Raw genomic sequence first — 21,035 nt, 5'->3', positions numbered from 1 at the left:
TTTAGTCAGGCTTTAGTCGGAATCAAGCCTGTTTATAGACCAGTGGCTCCGCCATGGAGTCTGAATTTAGTTCTTTCAGTTCTGCAAGGGGTTCCGTTTGAACCTTTACTTTCCATAGATATTAAGCTTTTATCTTGGAAAGTTTTGTTTTTGGTAGCTATCTCTTCTGCTCGAAGAGTATCAGAGTTATCTGCTTTACAGTGTGATTCACCTTACCTGGTTTTCCATGCAGATAAGGTAGTTTTGCATACCAAACCCGGTTTTCTTCCTAAGGTTGTGTCTAATAAGAATATTAACCAGGAAATTGTTGTTCCTTCACTGTGTCCTAATCCTTCTTCGAAGAAGGAACGTCTGTTACACAATCTTGATGTGGTTCGTGCTTTAAAGTTTTATTTACAAGCAAATAAGTATTTCAGACAAACACCTTCATTGTTTGTTATCTATTCTGGTAAGAGGGTAGGTCAGAAGGCGACTGCTACCTCTCTTTCCTTTTGGCTGAAAAGCATCATCCGTTTGGCCTATGAGACTGCTGGCCAGCAGCCTCCCGAAACAATTACTGCTCATTCTACCAGAGCAGTGGCTTCCACATGGGCTTTTGAAAATGAGGCTTCTGTTGAACAGATTTGTAAGGCAGCGACTTGGTCTTTGCTGCATACTTTTTCCAAATTTTACAAATTCGATACTTTTGCTTCTTCGGAGGCTATTTTTGGGAGAAAGGTTTTACAAGCAGTGGTGCCTTCCGTTTAAGGTACCTGTCTTGTTCCCTCCCTTCATCCGTGTCCTAAAACTTTGGTATTGGTATCCCACAAGTAAAGGATGAATCCGTGGACTCGATACATCTTACAAGAGAAAACAGAATTTATGCTTACCTGATAAATTACTTTCTCTTGTGATGTATCGAGTCCACGGCCCGCCCTGCCTATTAAGTCAGGTAGTGTTTTTGTTTAAACTACAGTCACCACTGCACCCTATGGTTTCTCCTTTTCTTCCTAACCTTCGGTCGAATGACTGGGGGGTGGAGCTAGAGGGGGAGCTATATGGACAGCTCTGCTGTGTGCTCTCTTTGCCACTTCCTGTTGGGAAGGAGAATATCCCACAAGTAAAGGATGAATCCATGGACTCGATACATCACAAGAGAAAGTAATTTATCAGGTAAGCATAAATTCTGTTTTTAATTGAATTTTTAAAAACCGGGCACTTTAGCATCAAAATTTACATTCACTTTAAGTTATACTTGAAAGGGGTTCTTAGTGGTGTTTCCAAGTGATGCTGGGAGGTGATGCATTCCTAAAGGATGCAGTGACACCCTAAACACTTGTTATGAAGTTATGCGACAATCATTAGCACTCACAGGACTAGAACTATCCCCAGTATTGTTCTCAGTAGTTTTTCTGGCTACTGATATCTACTTATCTTTCTGTAGGTCTGTCACTGGAAAGGCTGAGCCTGCAATGCCAGGTCGGTTGTACGTTCACCCAGATTCTCCTGCCACAGGAGCACATTGGATGAGGCAGCTGGTTTCCTTCCAGAAGCTAAAGCTAACCAACAACCACCTTGATCCATTTGGCCATGTAAGTATTTGAATCAACCATGAGCGAGTCTGTGGAAGTCTTAAGATGCTACTGGATAGAGAAATACTACAAAATAGATACATTTACTTGCACCCTGTTGTATTCCCATCTACTGACACCTGATGTGGTGATATTCATACTGGCCTGACTAGCTACCACAAATTAAGATTAAGTATGAAGTATTATGAAGCATATTAGTACAATGAGCTATGGAGGGGCTGTGAGGAGCTGTTTAACAGCAATTAGAGAACAATTACACATGGAATATGATATTACATGAAGCTTTAATAACAGCAATTAAGAGAGGTCATACATTTAGAGAAATACATGAAGGAGGCTGCCATACTTAAATGATCACAGTCACTTATTAAAAAAAAAAAAATATATGGTGAATTAAACCACTTTCTTCTATATGAAATATATATATACCAATTTGCAGCATCATATAGATAGGTAACAATATTTTAAGCAATGCTGCACATTGGCAAAATGTATCACTCCTAGGTGTATTTTATATAGGAGTAAAAGGTTTAATTAACTTTTTTTTGTTATTAGTAACAGTGACCCATTTAGGTATGGCAACCTCCCTCATGTATTTATCTTATATTAAGATTATAACCTCCTTTAATTGCTCTCTCTCTTTTTCTCCTTCAAAACGATCTAATGGGTAGTAAAAATGTAATAGGTCAATACACATTTACACAGCATGCCTCAGTGGCAAAGAAGAGAGTTGACTTATTACATTTTTACTACCCATTAGATAATTTTGAAGGAAAATAAATAAATAGATAGATACCTCCCAACATTTGTAGCTGGGTATCAGGGACTCAGATAGATATATAGATGACAGATATATGGCAGATAAATAGATAGATGAATAGATAAATAACAGATAGATAGATAGATAGAAAGATAGACCGATAGGTGACAGATAAATAGATAGATAAATAGATAGATTAATAGATAGATAACATTTAGATAGATAGCTAGGCAGGTGACAGATAAAAAGAAAGATAGATGACAGATAGATAGAAGATAGATAGAATACAGATAGATAGATAGATTGCAGATAAATAGATAGATAAATAGATAGATGAATAGATAGATAACATTTAGATAGATAGATAGATAGATAGGCAGGTGACAGATAAAAAGAAAGATTGATCACAGATAAATAGAAGATATATAGATAGATGACATATAGATAGATAGTTAAATATATAGATAAATAAATAGATAGATGACAGATAAATAGATAGTTAGCTAGATAGATAGATACATGACAGACAGATAGATAGATAGATAGATAGATTGATAGACTGATAGATGGCAAATAAATAGATAGATGACAGATAGAAGATAAATGATAGATAAATAGATAGATAGATAGATAGATAGATAGATAGATGACATATAGATATATATATATGATATATAGATGACATATAGATAGATGACAGATAGATAGATAGATAGATAGATAGATAGATAGATAGATAGATGACAGATAGATAGATCACAGATAAATAGAAGATATATAGATAGATGACATATAGATATATGACAGATAAATAGATAGATAAATTACATATAAATGGATAGATAGATAGATAGATAGATGACAGACAGAAGATAGATAGATGACAGATAGATAGATATTTAGATAGATGACAGATGAATAGATAGATAAATGACAGATAAATGGATAGATAGATAGATGACAGACAGAAGATAGATAGATGACAGATAGATAGATAGATGACAGATAGATAGAAGATAGATATATAGATATTTTAAGTGACTCCCTTTTATAAACAATTGTTTTTTTTCTGCAAAATGTGCAAGTTGTGACAGTTTTGCAATTTATACATTTCTACAAGTTAATGGTAATTGAAATTGTAACTTTATCTCTCCCAGAGGTGTCTGCATCACATTGCTCTAGCAGAAAATAGGTTATAGAGAACATTAAAATGTGAGCCAAGTTCTAGGGAGATAAAAGTAATTATCAGGCATTAGATTGTGACATGCGTGCTGGATATATCCTTCCATGGCTTGGTGCAGAGAGATTTCCACAGTCGACAGGTAAATTCCGTGATCAGACGCTGTGATGCCAGTGGGGGTAGAAATTAAATCTCCCCCATACATCAGCTGATGAATGAACACGGGTCTTACTCACACACTGCTGTTTGGCAGGATTGTACTCTGCGGCTTCTCAGGATTTATGGAATGGTTGTGTTGGAAAAAGGCAGAGAGAGAGAAAACTACACAGAGAGGGGAAGCAGAACCAAGGGGAGGAGTTTGGGGATTTAACCGTTTACGTACAAGCATATACTGGTGTATGTGTTTATAGTCAATTTATCTGAACTGAGAACATATTTTCAATATTTTTTATTGGAAAGTAGTGGCACATGCTTTGAGAAATGTGTTACTTTCGTTTACAACACATTTTTCAAAATATAATCTTTGTCGCTGTACAACATAATTTTATGCTGTACAAACACAAATAAGTATGTAGCCTAAGGATATGTAGTATAACCTAAGGATACTTACAGGTTTTCCACTTCAATGTTCTTAAAAGAATGAATATGTTCAAAAAAGTGAGACCAAGCAACTTATAGATTTCATACAAATTAAAGGCACAGTGTATTCATATTCCAATAGGGAGATGGATTTTAAGATTCACACTACACATAAATGTTATTTTCCATTCACTTATTTCAAAAGATAATATCTGCAGAGGGTTGGCCATGATGCATGTCTCCGGAATGATGGAAATAAATGATGATAGGAATCACTGTAGAAAGCATAAAAAGATTACATCACCAAAACTGTTTATTTGTTCAGTCCAGCTGAGAGAGCAAGGCAGGAATGAGAAGCTGCTAATGGTGCTGTGTTCTTATCTGCTGAATGCTGGTTGTGAGCATGCAGATAAGAGTGAGTGACTTTGGATTTAACCTTGGAGTTCCTGGGCCTTTCACATGGTGATATTTTTCTACATTGTAAACTGTGTCATACAGGAGTACAGCATGTAACTCCTTCATGACCAATGATGATCAAATGTATAGTCTTAGGGACTGCTGCATTTCTATTTCTGCTGGACCACAGTCTTGCATACACATAAACTTTTCTTTTTGTCTTATTCTCCATGTTAGACTTATTTTATTGAAGTTATAAACATTCTGGTGTGAAAACATCAAAGAATATACGTTGTCTGCTATTTGTACGATGTGTTATTTGATTTTTTTTCTTTTTATTTGCTTATTTTTTATGAATAGTTATAATGTACGCAATGTGCTGTTGTACATGTTTTAACAGAGAGTGCAAGTTTTGTAACATTTGATCTCTGTGGAAAAGCAGACTGTTCTCCCTATACATCATTTATGATTATTGTTAGGAGTTGGTGAAAGTAAGGCAGTAATCATCAACATGATAAGGTCTCACATTTCAACATTGTGTCACACAGAATTTAGGTTATTATTACAATATTTGTGTTGTTTTCTTATTGTATTACAATAATATGTTACAAGCCCATTAGTTAAATACATCAAGTGAAATTCCTTAGTGGCTTAAAGGGTCAGGAAATGCAAAATATTTATTACATCATTTGGATAGAACATACAATTTTTAACAACTTTCAAATTTACTTTTATTATCAAATTTGCTTCATTTTCTTTTTATTCTTTGCTGAAGGAACAACATTGCACTACTGGCAGCTAGAAGAACACATCTAGTTAGCCAATTACAAGAGACAAATGTGTGCAGGCACCAATCACCAACTAGCTATCACTAGTGTAGGATATGTGCATATTAACCCTTTCCTGACGGGGTTAAAGTGTCTACATCGGAGCAACTGTTCTGATGTAGACAAATTGAAATCACGCGATCGTTCACACGATCGTGAGATTTCAATTATTGGATCGGGTCTGCGGGTCGTCCCTATAACCCTAGGAACGCCCTCCAGACCGCGATCAAATCCAGGAAGGGCAGTAGGCTTCAGGACAGCCGTTGGCTATGACGTTCTATTCCATCATAACGGCATAACGGCGTTAAAAGGTTAATTTTCAACAATAGATACCAAGAAAACGAGGCACATTTGAAAATAGAAGTAATATTAAAAAGTGTATTAAAAGGATATGCTCTATCTGATTCTTGCAAGTTTATCTTGGACTTTCCTACCCTTTTAATGGTGTATCGAAGCAAAAATAAGTTGGGAACTACTGAAGTAAGATATTAGTTTTATAAGACTAGGATAAAAAAGTTGTATAAATTGTACTTTTGAATCTCCAAATGGTAGTGAAGTTGTGAATTCATACAATGTGGTTGAATTCATGGGGCAGCAGCGTTTGGTTACATTAATTTTTATAACATTTACAATCTCATGTAAAATTAATACAGATATGAATCAGATTAGATACAATTAGTTTTCTGCAAGGAAAAAATACAATTAAATTACAGTATACTGTTGTCTTTCTTATTGGATTTTGCAAAGATATCAGTTTCAGTGGTACTAACATTTTTTTTATTTTTTATAATAATTTTTAATTCCAGTAAAGAAAAACTTTAAATTGACAACACAGTATGCATCATCATATTATTCATATGCACAAAACATTCTGGTTTCTATAGTATAGTATTTCTTTTTAAACTTTATTCAAGTTCCCCTGATATTTGGGAAAGAGAAAAAGAAAGAAAGAAAGAAAGCAAAAAAGATACAAAAGAGAAAAATTCTTATCCAAATCTATATTCTCCTTTTACTATTAAATATTGGACATATTTTTTTATAGAAGGGGCAATTAATTGAGTCTTTGCCTCTTTTTGAGCTATTGGTGGTACTAACTTGTTTTAGCTATTGTGTTAGTAAAGGGTTAAGAGATATTCCTCATTAGCTAAATTGATGAGGGTTACTCAATTCACATGAAAAAGAGCCATCACTAGCATTAAACAAAGGATCAAATCCAGCTCATATCCACAATAGGATAAGACGTTCCAGAGACAAAGAGATCTAAGCAGAGAGGAGAGCAGAGGGCACCGAGAGGCCGGATGGAAGTGCAAGCAGCTTCTTCCAAACCTCAGTCACTCTAGCAGGGGTTAAGTCATTCTTCAAAGGCTTCTGCAGATAAGTCTTACTTTGAGCCTGTATATTTATCATAAGACAACAGGGCAAATTCTATCAGTATCCGTTAGCAAGGCTGGAAATTCCATTTCGACATAGCTTGTCCTCCTTAACCATTTTCTCTATAAGGATGCATTCTCTGTTACCCTTAAGCTTACCTTTTTTTTCATTTACTAGAATTCTTGCAATTTCTTGTTCCACTAACATAGTAAAATCCTCAAAAACACTGGAAAGGTGACACAGTATTGACATAACACACATATTATGTGGAAGTACCCACTTTAAATAAGGTATAATAAATAAGTTTTTTTCTTTATCTTGTAATCAAGAGAAAAAAAGCACATATTTATCACTCATGTCAGTAACATCAGCCGGGTGGGCTCCCGCTAAAAAGGTCCTGGACCTTTTTAGCGGGAGCACACCCGGCTGATGTTACTGACCACCCGGCTAAAAAGGTTCAATTTTTATTGCACCGACTATCATTAAATACATTTATTTTAAATTATGCAATTAATTTGTGCTTTTGATAGCAGAAAATTATATAATATTTGAAAACATTGCACTGCCCTCACCTGGCTACTTCATTATGCCACCAGGCTACTTCATAATGCCACCCGGCTTGCAAAAATGTCTGTGGAAAACACTGATGTCATTTGTAATATACCAAATTCTAGAGTCTTTTACCAATGTTCATGATGTCCCCAGAGTGACTCAGAAAGAAATTCCTATTGGTGACAAAAAATATTTAAGCATTGGGCAGACATTGAACTTCGTTGTCTTTTGAGTTTTCTTTTCTGTTAACTTTCTTTTTTAAGCAATTTATGACATTGGCACCCCATTTACAACTATATATTTTTTTTATTATAGCCTGGGAACACCTTACATACAATAATACATATGTACAATTTTGGATCGATGATATCTGAAACATATATAACTTGCCACACTGTTTATTCATACCAGTATACTATATTCATTGAATCTACTCTCAAGTCACTGTATTGTTGTAATCATTATAATGTTACAAATAATTATTTCAGTACCTCCTAGAAAACCTTATATTCATTATGAATGCTGCCTTCTGCATATTGTGAAAAATAACACAATAACTTTTGTCAAGCCTAATACTGACAGGAAAAAATAAACCACTTGACAGTGTTATTTACAGTTTAACAAGCCTGCTTCTCCAGAAGTGTATGTCTGCAGTGTATGTCGATAGACACACTATATAAATTATTTAGGCACATTAACTGATTAAGGACCATCTGGATGTGTATGTACATTACATAGTCCTAGCATATAAGTACCACATTGCCATATACACATTTCCATATGGTATAAAGGTCTGTTCTCAGCACACAGAAGTTCTGGGTTACTGTTTACAGCATGTGTCATTGTGCATGCGCAGGGAGTCAATAGGTTTATTCCACTCAATCCAGAGGCTGTAACATTTTTACATAAGGAACTGAAATACAATGTAACTTCTTAACAAAATGAAAATGGCTAGCAATGTTTGGACTTATTTGACTCCCCCAAATAAGGTAAATGGTGTGTGGTTGGGAGAAGGGGGGGGGGGGTAGCGATTAAAAAACATATGCGACAAACAAGTTGTAATTGTAAGATGTTTTATGCCCCTTTAATACATATCACATTTTACTTGTCCAACATAAAGGGACAGTAAAGTGAAAATTAAACTTTCAAGATTCAGATAGAGCATGCAATTTTGAACAACTTAGATTTACTTCTATTATCTAATTTACATCGTTCTATAAAATTGTACGCTTTGGGGCTTATTTATTAATGTGCGAGCGGACATGATCTGATATTGCGGATCATGTCCGCTGCACTGCATACGCTGTCAGCATTTGTTATTGCACCAGCAGTTCTTGTGAACTGCTGGTGCAACGCTGTCCCCTGCAGATTCGCGGCCAATCGGACGCCAGCAGGGGGTGTCAATCAACCCGATCGTATTGGATCGGGTTGATTTTTGGCGATGTCTGCCACAGGATATGGAGCAGCGGTCTTTAGACCGCTGCTTCATAACTTGTGTTTCTGGCAAGCCTGAAGGCTCGCCAGAAACACGGGACTCCAAGCTCCATACAGAGCTTGATAAATATGCCCCTGAATCTGAATCATAAAATAAAAATTGTGAGTTTTGTGTCCCTTTATGAATAGTATACATGTTAATTCCTTAAAAATATGATTTGTACCCTCAATCAAGGTTAAAGTTAATCCTCCTATCACAGAATAGAAATACACATGCATATTTGCAATCAAAATTAAATATACATATATGCAAACAACTTTTGTGGGGGACAGAGCGCAAATCAAAGAAAATCTTGAAAATATTTCTAAAAAATATCTATTCTTATCAAATATAATGTTATGCTGTTATAATTTATAATTATGTTATATATTATATAATTGATGATAACATCATTTTATTACCTTTTTGATACTAAAACATACAATGCACATTTTCAAATTCTAATTTACCCTCGCAAATATGATACGTGTGTGCATTTTATTTATTTATTTATTTTTAACAAGTCATTGGGGGCAAAGGGATATGAAACCCAAAATGTTCTTTCATGATTCAGATAGAGCATTTGATTTAAAAAAACTTTCTAATTTACTTCTATTATCAATTTTTAATTGTTCTCTTGGTATCTTTTGTTGAAAAGCAGGGAGCTGACGTTTCTGGAGCACTATATGGCAGCAGTTTTGCAAGAATGTTGTCCAGTTGCAACAGCACTAGACGGCAGCACTATTTCCTGCCATGTAGTGCTCAAGATGCCTACCTAGGTATCTCTTCAACATTACTATGGGAACAAAGCAAATTTGATAATAGAAATAAATTGGAAACTTTTTAAAATAGTATCATCTGTATGAAGCCCAAAATATGATTTTTGGGTTTCATATCCCTAGATTACAAGTGGAGAGCAGGACGTGCACTGCGCTAGGATTAGCACGCAATCTGGTATTACAAGTCCATGATAAGGAAGAATTACTAGAGAATGTTTAGTGCTACCAACATCACATCAAAATGGAATTTTCCTGTATAATCATTTTCAAAACTAAAAATAGATAAATTATGTTGTCCTGATTTTAGGAATATCCCGTTTCCAAGTAATTTATAGCAAACATAGGCCAAATGCTACAAAGATGGAATTATTGGTTTAACGCTAAAATTTGCTATGCTCTTACTGTAAGCTAAAAGAGGTTAGCCAATTTGAAACTGCTACACAAAAGAATATATTTGTAGAATTTAGACACCCCAGATATTTAAAAAAGGAGAAATTGCCACGTACGATTTGACTGCTATCCTCCATGGGATTTTAATACAATTGTGCATAAAGGATTTAAGTATTTTTTAAACTGCGTGCAGCAATTTCTCCTTTTTTTCTGCATCGCTTTCAAGCCTTATTCCAGCTTCTTTTTTTTGCCGGCACCCCGCTCCTATGTGTTTAAAATTGATGGGACTTCATTACAACTAGTGCTGTTGGTTGCCTTGCAGCTGTGCTTTGCTGGACATCCCAGGATATTTACCTAGAGGTATTTTGACATAAGGGGGACAAATTATCAAGCTCCGAACGGAGCTTGATGCCCCTGTTTCCGCCGGAAACAGCAGTTATGAAGACCGCTGCTCCATAACTGATCCGCTGCCTCTGAGGCTGCGGTCTTCAATCCGCACGATCCTATACAATTCACAAGAACTGTTTGTGCAATGTTAAACGCCGACAGCGTATGATGTCGACATTTATCAATGTGAGGAGAACATGATACACTACATCGTATCATGTCCGCACTTTCATAAATCGGCCCCATTATGTTTTACCCATTTATTGCCAAGGGCAAAAAATAAAGTTATGGGGTAAAAAACAAACAAAAACACTTTATTAAAATAATATTATAAAAAAAAACTTTATTAAAATATGATTTATTAAAAAATAAATACAAAATAAAATATATATATATTTATATAAACACTTTATTAAAATACATTGTACACTTTTTTTACTTTACATGTTAACTGGGACAGAAGAAGTGCCAAGACAAGCCATTGTAAACAGCCAGTCACAGTGATCACATGATCATGGGCCACTTTTTTGTGCATCACTGGACTGCCTCACTCCTGAGGCATCCAGTGATTGGCTATTGTGCCTAATACCAGCATGCTCTGGGGCATGCTAGTATCTAGGCTCCATTTTTAGTATACAATCTCTGTGACTGGTTGTCACAGTGATTGTATACACAGTAACTGTACTGACAGCGTGTTTCTCATGAATGGAGGCACCCCACTGATAGGCATGGGATTACAGGGACACCTTGTCCCTGTGATTGCTAGCCTGAGTTGTCCTCCAGTATGCTCTTTCTGCACTGCCTCACTCCTGAGGCATGCAGAAATAGCGCAGGTGCCCCGACAAGACCATCAGAGGAACACTAACAGCCCAGGACACACCCACAAAGAACAAAGCAAATGTGTTTTTTTTTTGTTCTTCACTTTTAAATATATCTTTCTATATGTCTATATATATTATTAAAAATATATACACAGAAATATATCGATATATATTTAAAATTAAAAACATTTTCTTCTAAGTGAAGAACAAAGGTATTTAAAGTATTTTTTCAGGTATCTTAATGCACTTTCTGCTTTAGCGCAGTTGTCCTAGTGCACTATTGGGTTAGCACGTGAACGAAAGACAGAAGAGGCTTTTGTAGTGCACCCATAGAAATTTTTAATGAAAGAGAGCGCAATTGCTATCTGACCTCCAGATGTTTTACTGTAACTTTTTACTTTCAACTTGTAATATGAGCACAAGAATAGGAGCACTATTGATTTAACTTGAGAGCAGTTAGCGTTCAATAGTGCTAATATTTTTGCGCTCTACTTGTAATAAAGGCCTACATGGGGATATACAGTTCAGATCTCCAATAAATACCACCCAGCTCTCTACTCCTCTGAATACTAAGGGGCATATGTAACAAGCTCCGTAAGGAGCTTGATGGCCCCTGTTTCTGGCGAGTCTTCAGACTCGCCAGAAACAGCAGTTATGAAGCAGCGGTCACAAAGAACGCTGCTCCATAACCTGTCCGCCTGCTCTGAGCAGGCGGACAGACATCACCGGAAATCAACCCGATCGAGTACGATCGGGTTGATTGACACCCCCCTGCTGGCAGCCGATTGGCCGCGAGTCTGCAGGGGGCGGCGTTGCACCAGCAGCTCTTGCTCGCCGTATTCAGCGAGGTCTGGCGGACCTGATCCGCAGTGTCGGATCAGGTCCGCCAGACCTTCATAACTAGAGGCCTAAGTCTGTATGACATTGGAAGTTTTATAAGCACTTGATGGAAGTGGGAAAATTATTGGAGATTTTGTATGAGTGTGTTATTGCCTGTGGGTATACAAGAACAGATGCGGAACTGGGTTTTACAGTTTATTTAGAAGAGTATATTTTTTCTTTAGGTTAGTAATGTACTGTTTCTAAAATGTGCTCACAGGCAGAAGTAAAACAAAAGAAATACTATAAATAGTGGCTAGCGAAAAGGACACTACTGTTCTAGATACAACTTTCATACTGATAAGAAAAGCAAATTACAGTGAGGTTAAAATATGACTCATAACAAATCTGATGACTACTTGCTAATAAAGAGAGAATAAGGATGACTAAAAACAATATCTGTGTTTTGATATTTAATGTATTTATTTATTTTGACATAGTGTCAGACTTGTATGAAATCATAGCTGACATAATTGGGGTCCTTCTTAAAGTGAAATATTATAATACAGTTCTTAAACAATGGTCTAAATGGTATGATAGAGATAGTTATGCAGTGTCTCCTGAGGCTGGAAGGAGCTGGGATGGTAATGGAGCGTGAGATTATTGTAGAAGAGTGGTCAGAGGTGAGGAGTGAGATTGGGGGTGGGGTGGAGAAAAGGGGCAACAGTCATGCACCCTACTGTGAGGAGGAGACTGAAGAAAGAGGGCAGGATGACCTCCGAGAGCAAAAGTGCAGCAGTAGCCTCTCAATTAGAGTCAATGTAATGAAATTAAAAGCCATTAGATCATTCACCACTGAAGCCTGCAAGTTACCCACATGTCAAAGGAATTTGGCTAAGCCATCAGGATGAGAAGAGCCTCGTGAGCAAGGATGTCTCCATTGCTATTGGGTTGGGTGGAGCCGGCGGGACTATGTCTGACGCCAAAAATTAGAGGCATAGGGGGTAGACTAGTGTCATTCTCAGAATACATGAGAAAAAAAGAATGTGTATATCATAATACAGTGAGAGCATTTATATTATTGACATATATAAAATTCCCATTATTTTGTTACCCTACTTATACTGCACAAAATAGTGTATACCATACATCTGATTTATATATATATATATATATATATATATATATATATATATATATATATATATATATATATTAAAAAAAAATATATATATAATCTTTTTAATATTTGCCTGTATGATTTTCTGTTATACTTTATTTATACAGTGCTAAAATTTTACGTAATGCCAATAACATATTATGTTTTATATAAAGGGACAGTAAAGTCAAAGTTTAGCTTTCATTATTGAGATAGAGCATGCAATTTTAAACAACTATTTATTTCTTAAGACATGGAGAGTCCACAACGTCATTCCAATTACTAGTGGAATATTCACTCCTGGCCAGCAGGATGAGACAAAGAGCACCAAAGCAAAGCTGTTATTTGTCACTTCCCTTACCCATAACCCCCAGTCATTCTCTTTGCCTCTGTCAATAGAGGAGGTGAAGATATTGATTCTTTTTTTTGGGGTACTTTTCCCTGCAAGCAAGGATTTGGGTTTAGCTGTGTTCACGTCAATCTCTTGAGTAATAGTTGTGGTGGCTTTTAAGCAGTTAGAAAGTAGTGAGGTGGTCCTTGCTCAGGTTTCTAACATATTTGCTGCCCTTGGTGTTGAAAGCCAGATTTGGTTACTCTGTTCTTTCTTTTTCTATAGGTCTCTGTAAGGAGTATGTGTCCTTTCACGCCTTGTGAGCTGTCTTTCTGCCGTACAGCTGGATTGCAGGTAAGTGCCCTTGTCTTCTAGGTCTTGGAAACTTGCACTTAAATGGATTATCTGCATTATTTATTTTAGACATGCTTAATCCTTAATGAAGGATTTTATTTAGGCAGTGTGCAGGCACAAAAAAACGTATGTGATAACAGGAGACTTAGGGGTTAATTTTCCTTTATGGGTTTGAAGGAGTTAACCTAAAATTTGTGGCTCATTTTATTTTTGGACTCTTTTGGGGGTCTTATTGGGGCTTCTGTCTGTGTTTTAATTCACTTTTGTAGCTCAACACGGCTTCAGAAATGCACGCTTTTACTTTTGATGCACAGTTTCTGTTCAGCCAGTCACATGACTCATTCTCTTCCGCTCTCAGATCTGATCGAAGCAGCATTGGCTGTGAGACGTTTCTGTGAGACCAGCAGTTTTATTCCTGGCAAGATTTTCCTACTCAGGTGGGGCAGGTAGGGCACCTCAGTCTGCTGAGGTGTAGAGGCCCTTATTTAGGGGTACATTTTTGAGCACACATTCACTATGAGTGTCAATTTAAAAAAATATATATTTCTCTTACATGGTGTATCCAGTCCACGGATTCATCCTTACTTGTGGGATATTCTCAATCCCTACAGGAAGTGGCAAAGAGAGCACACAGCAGAGCTGTCCATATAGCTCCCCTCAGGCTCCGCCCCCCCCAGTCATTCTCTTTGCCGCTCTAACAAGTAGCATCTCCACGGGAGGTAAAGAGTATGTGGTGTTAGATTTGTAGTTTTTATTTCTTCAATCAAGAGTTTGTTATTTTAAAATAGTGCCGGTTTGTACTATTTACTATGAGGCAGAAAGTGATGAAGATTTCTGCTGAGAGGAAAAAGATTTTAGCATGTTGTAACTAAAATCCATTGCTGTTCCCACACAGGACTGTTGAGTACCGGAGAACTTCAGTTGGGGGGAACAGTTTGCAGGCTTAACTGCTTAAGGTATGCTCAGTCACTTTTTTTCTAACAAGACTTGGTAATGCTAGAAGACTGACAGAAATCCCCATGTGGGAAGGTAAGCCATATTCTGAGACTCAGTATAGAAGGATGGCTTAGTTAAAGGGCTTAAATACTGGTGGACACTGTTATGGGCTAAGTCGATTATTTTATTACTATAATCTCATATTTGCACAAGTGTTTTTTTTATGTTTGGAACACTTTTTGGGGTTTTAATACGCCTGGCATATTTTTAGACACCTAATTTGGCTTAGGAAGGCCCCACAACTCCGGAGTGAAGAGGGAGGGGGCCTCATTTTCGCGCCTCAGTTGCGCAATTCTTTTGCAAGACAGCTTCATGCAGCTTCACGTGTAGAGTCCAGAGATTGCAGGAGGACTCCAGGGAGGCTTATTGTTGTCCAAAAGTAATCCCCAAGGAAGGTAGGGCCACAGCAGAGACTGTGGCATCGTGCTGTAGTGTGTTAAACCGGTAGCCTGCTTCAATATGCTCCGGTTTGGGCAATAAGGGGTTAATTGTCTTGAAACTTTGTGTGCAATCATTTCAAAGCATTAGGATCATGTGGTGAAAAATTTCATAAAGATTGGATGTTTTTTGGAGATTTGGTAAAAAAGTGCGCTTTTTATTATTTAAAGGCACAGTACCGTTTTTTCAAAAAGTGTTTTTTACTGTATTTGAGTGCTGTCTAAGTCTGTCAAACATGTCTGAGCCTTCAGATAGACCCTGTTCTATGTGTTTAAAAGCCATGGCGGTACCCCCATTGCATTTGTGTTTAAAGTGTGCTAAGGTATCTAAACATTTTAAAGACCATGCAGTGACACTTAAAAATGTAGCCCAAGATGATTCTTTAACGGAAGGTTACGAGGATAGTCCTCCTTCCTCTCCCCATGTGTCGACACCAGTTACGCCCGCGCAAGCAATGCCTAGTACCTCTAGCGCATTGGCCCCTATTACCTTACAACAATTAGCAGCAGTCATGGATAATTCCCTTGCAGCATTTTTATCCAAACTGCCAGTTTTTCCAAAGAAGCGTGATAGCTCAGTTTTAAGAACCGAGGATGAGCAATCAGAAGCTTTGGATGATTTATCTGTAGTACCCTCACAACACTCTGAAGTGGCAGTGAGGGACGGTCTGTCCGAGGGAGAAATTTCTGACACAGGAAAAGTTTCTCAGCGGGCAGAGTCAGATTCCTTAGCGTTTAAATTTAAGCTGGAACACCTCCGCGTCCTGCTTAAGGAGGTTTTAGCTACGCTGGATGATTGTGACCCCACGGTGGTCCCAGAAAAATTGTGTAAAATGGACAGGTTTTTAGAGGTCCCTGTATACACTGATGCGTTTCCGATCCCAAAGAGGGTGGCGGATATTGTGACTAGGGAGTGGGAGAGACCAGGTGTACCTTTTGTCCCCCCCCCTATCTTTAAGAAAATGTTCCCCATAAATTACCCCAGGCGGGACGCGTGGCAGACGGTCCCTAAGGTAGAGGGAGCAGTTTCAACACTTGCTAAGCGTACAACTATACCAATAGAAGACATTTGTGCTTTCAAAGACCCTATGGATAAAAAATTGGAAGGTTTGCTGAAGAAAATGTTTGTTCAGCAAGGTTTCCTTCTTCAACCAATTGCCTGCATTATTCCTGTAACTACTGCAGCGGCTTTTTGGTTTGAGGCGCTGGAGGAGTCACTCCAGAGGGAGACTTCATATGACGAAGTCATGGATAGAATTCATGCTCTAAAGCTGGCTAATTCTTTTATCACTGATGCCGCTTTCCAATTAGCTAAGTTAGCGGTGAAAAATTCAGGTTTTGCCATTATGGCGCGAAGAGCGCTTTGTCTCAAATCATGGTCGGCTGACGTGTCGTCCAAAACAAAGTTACTAAACATTCCTTTCAAGGGGAAGAGCCTTTTTGGTCCCGAGTTGAAAGAAATTATCGCGGATATCACTGGGGGGAAGGGCCATGCCCTCCCGCAGGATAGACCGTTTAAGGCCAAAAACAAGGCTAATTTTTGCTCCTTTCGCAACTTCAGGAGCGGACCTGCTTCAACCTCTGCTGCCGCAAAGCAGGAGGGTAACGCTTCACAGCCCAAAGCAACCTGGAAACCCTTGCAGGGCTGGAACAAGGGTAAACAGGCCAAGAAGCCTGCGCCTGCTACCAAGACAGCATGATAGGGCAGCCCCCGATCCGGGACCAGATCTAGTAGGGGGCAGACTTTCTCTCTTTGCTCAGGCTTGGGCAAGAGATGTTCCAGATTCCTGGGCGTTAGAAATTGTTGCTCAGGGGTATCTTCTAGAATTCAAGGACTCTCCCCCAAGGGGAAGGTTCCACATTTCTCGTTTGTCTTCAGACCAGACAAAGAAACAGGCGTTCTTACGCTGTGTAGAAGATCTTCTAAAGATGGGAGTGATACACCCAGTTCCAATTGCAGAACAAGGACTGGGATTTTACTCAAACCTGTTTGTAGTTCCCAAAATGGAAGGAACTTTCAGGCCAATCCTGGATCTAAAAATTCTAAACAAATTCCTCAGAGTTCCGTCTTTCAAAATGGAAACCATTCGGACAATCTTGCCGATGATCCAGGAAGGTCAATATATGACTACCGTGGATCTAAAGGATGCGTACCTACATATTCCTATCCACAAAGATCATCATCAGTTCCTAAGTTTCGCCATTCTGGATACGCATTACCAGTCCGTGGCCCTTCCTTTCGGGTTGGCCACCGCTCCCAGAATTTTCACAAACGGGCTAGGGTCCCTTCTAGCGGTACTAAGATCGCGGGGCATTGCAGTAGCACCTTACCTAGACGACATCTTAATACAGGCGTCGTCTTTTCACAGAGCCAAGGCTCATACGGACATTGTTCTGGCCTTTCTAAGGTCTCACGGGTGGAAGGTGAACGTCGAAAAAAGTTCTCTGTCCCCACTCACAAGGGTTCCCTTCCTGGGAACACTAATAGACTCGGTAGAAATGAAAATCTTTCTGACAGAGGTCAGGAAGTCAAAACTTTTGAATACTTGCCGGGTTCTTCATTCCATTCCTCGGCCTTCTGTGGCTCAGTGCATGGAGGTAATCGGTTTAATGGTTGCGGCAATGGACGTTGTCCCTTTTGCCCGAATTCATCTAAGACCACTGCAACTTTGCATGCTCAAACAGTGGAATGGGGATTATGCAGATTTGTCTCCTCAAATACAAATGGACCAGAAAACCAGAGACTCTCTTCTCTGGTGGTTGTCTCAGGATCACCTGTCTCAGGGAATGAGCTTCCGCAGACCGGAGTGGATCATTGTCACGACCGATGCCAGTCTGTTGGGCTGGGGTGAGGTCTGGGACTCCCTGAAAGCTCAGGGTCTATGGTCTCGGGAAGAATCCAGGCATGGCCTCAACTAGTGGAGGCCAAATTCATCAGATTTCAGTCGGACAACATCACGACTGTAGCGTACATCAATCATCAGGGAGGAACAAAGAGTTCCCTAGCGATGAAGGAAGTAACCAAGATCATCAAATGGGCGGAGGATCACTCCTGCCATCTATCTGCAATTCACATCCCAGGAGTAGACAACTGGGAGGCGGATTTTCTGAGTCATCAGACTTTCCATCCGGGGGAGTGGGAACTCCACCCGGAGGTTTTTGCTCAGTTGACCCAGCTATGGGGCATTCCAGAATTGGATTTTATGGCGTCCCATCAGAACACCAAACTTCCCCTTTACGGATCCAGGTCCAGGGATCCCAAGGCGGCATTGATAGATGCTTTAGTAGCGCCTTGGTCATTCAGTCTAGCTTATGTCTTTCCACCGTTTCCTCTTCTCCCCCGGCTAATTGCTAGAATCAAACAGGAGAGGTCTTCGGTAATTCTGACAGCGCCTGCGTGGCCATGCAGGACTTGGTATGCAGACCTAGTGGACATGTCATCGGTTCCCCCATGGAAACTGCCATCGAGGCAGGATCTTCTAATTCAGGGTCCATTCAAGCATCCAAATCTAGTTTCTCAGCAACTGACTGCTTGGAGATTGAACGCTTAATTCTAGCTAAGCGTGGGTTCTCTGAATCGGTTATAGATACTCTGATCCAGGCCAGAAAGCCTGTCACCAGGAAAATTTACCATAAGATATGGCGGAAATATCTTTGTTGGTGCGAATCCAAGGGTTACTCATGGAGTAAGGTTAGGATTCCAAGGATATTGTCTTTTCTCCAAGAATAATTGGAGAAAGGTTTGTCAGCTAGTTCCTTAAAGGGACAGATATCTGCTCTGTCTATCCTGTTACACAAGCGTCTGGCAGCTGTACCAGACGTTCAGGCGTTTGCACAGGCCCTAGTTAGAATCAAGCCTGTCTACAGACCTGTGGCTCCTCCATGGAGTCTAAATTTAGTTCTTTCAGTTCTTCAAGGGGTTCCGTTTGAACCTTTGCATTCCATAGATATTAAGTTATTATCTTGGAAAGTTTTGTTTTTGGTAGCTATTTCTTCTGCTCGAAGAGTTTCTGAGTTGTCTGCTTTGCAGTGTAATTCACCCTATCTGGTGTTCCATGCAGATAAGGTTGTTTTGCGTACCAAACCTGGTTTCCTTCCAAAAGTGGTTTCTAATAAGAATATTAACCAGGAAATCATTGTTCCTTCTCTGTGTTTCTAAGAAGGAACGACTGTTACACAATCTTGATGTGGTTCGTGCTTTAAAATTCTATTTAAAGGCAACTAAAGATTTCAGACAAACATCATCCTTGTTTGTTGTCTATTCTGGTAAGAGGAGAGGTCAGAAAGCGACTGCTACCTCTCTTTCCTTCTGGCTGAAAAGCATCATCCGATTGGCTTATGAGACTGCTGGACAGCAGCCTCCTGAACGAGTTACAGCTCATTCCACTAGAGCTGTGGCTTCCACATGGGCTTTCAAGAATGAGGCTTCTGTGGAACAGATTTGTAAGGCAGCGACTTGGTCTTCACTGCATACATTTGCCAAATTTTACAAATTCGATACTTTTGCTTCTTTGGAGGCTATTTTTGGGAGAAAGGTTTTGCAAGCAGTGGTGCATTCCGTTTAGGTTACCTGACTTGTTCCCTCCCTTCATCCGTGTCCTAAAGCTTTGGTATTGGTATCCCACAAGTAAGGATGAATCCGTGGACTGGATACACCATGTAAGAGAAAACAGAATTTATGCTTACCTGATAAATTACTTTCTCTTACGGTGTATCCAGTCCACGGCCTGCCCTGGCAATTAAGTCAGGTTCAAATTTATTTTGTAAAACTACAGTCACCACTGCACCCTATAGTTTCTCTTTTTTCTCCTAACCGTCGGTCGAATGACTGGGGGGGCGGAGCCTGAGGGGAGCTATATGGACAGCTCTGCTGTGTGCTCTCTTTGCCACTTCCTGTAGGGATTGAGAATATCCCACAAGTAAGGATGAATCCGTGCACTGGATACACCGTAAGAGAAAGTAATTTATCAGGTATGCATAAATTCTGTTTTTCTTGTTATTCCTCAATCTCTGGTTTCAGATATGGACATGGAGCAGGATTCTGTCCTTATGGACAAATGTTTGTTGTGTCTAGAGATCCAAATTGTGTTACCTATGCAATTTTGTTCCTCATGTCTAGATAAAACATTCAAATTTAAAGACAAATTTCTTTTTACTGAGCCTAATGTCTCTCAGGAAGATGCTGTTCAGGCAATGCCACAGCTTTCTCCTCAAACATCCCAAGACTCAATGGCGTCACATACAGTGCCCTGCAGTTCCTCTCAGTCTCCTGGAGGAGTTTATTTGCCGTCAGATTTTGCTGCACAGATATCCTCTGCGGTATCTGTGGCATTATCTGCTTTTCCTATGTTGGGAAAATGCAAAAGGAAATCTAAACATTTTTCAGATAAGGTAAGGTGTCTGTTCCATCTGCTGCTGTGAAGGTGGACCTCCTTCATAAGTCTTATGAGGAGGATACCTCTGTAGCCTCTGAGGGTGAAATCTCAGATTCTGACAGTAAAATTCCTTTGTCTGATTCTGAAGAGGTAAACTTCAGATTTAAACTTGAACAAATCCGTGTACTGGTAGAGGAGGTTTTAGCTACTCTGGATGACTCAACGCTTCTGTCGCTGTCAATGTCAACCCTAACAAATCTAGTAAACTTAATAAATACTATGATGTTCATTTCGCTGTGGAAGTATTTCCTGTTCCAGACCGTGTGTCAGAGATCATTACACAGAAATGTGATAAACCTGGGATACCTTTCTCACCGTCTCCCCTTTTTAAAAAGATGTTTCCTGTTGCTAACTCCATTTGAGACTCATTGCGCACAGTGCCTAAGGTAGAAGGGGCTATCTCTACTCTGGCTAAGA

General features: G+C 39.0%; 1 protein-coding gene across 1 annotated transcript in view; it reads left to right on the top strand.

Annotated features, from left to right (window-relative positions):
• TBX5 (T-box transcription factor 5) overlaps positions 1 to 21,035 on the top strand; it is a 212,320-nt gene that overhangs the window by 45,012 nt on the left and 146,273 nt on the right. The window contains exon 4 of the mRNA XM_053702156.1: positions 1,424 to 1,571. Coding sequence (XP_053558131.1) covers positions 1,424 to 1,571 — 148 coding nt within the window. The remainder of the gene's footprint in view (positions 1 to 1,423; positions 1,572 to 21,035) is intronic.

The sequence above is a fragment of the Bombina bombina genome, chromosome 2 (assembly GCF_027579735.1).
Source record: "Bombina bombina isolate aBomBom1 chromosome 2, aBomBom1.pri, whole genome shotgun sequence".
Taxonomy (NCBI): Eukaryota; Metazoa; Chordata; class Amphibia; order Anura; family Bombinatoridae; genus Bombina; species Bombina bombina.
This window is presented reverse-complemented; position numbering and strand designations above follow the sequence as displayed.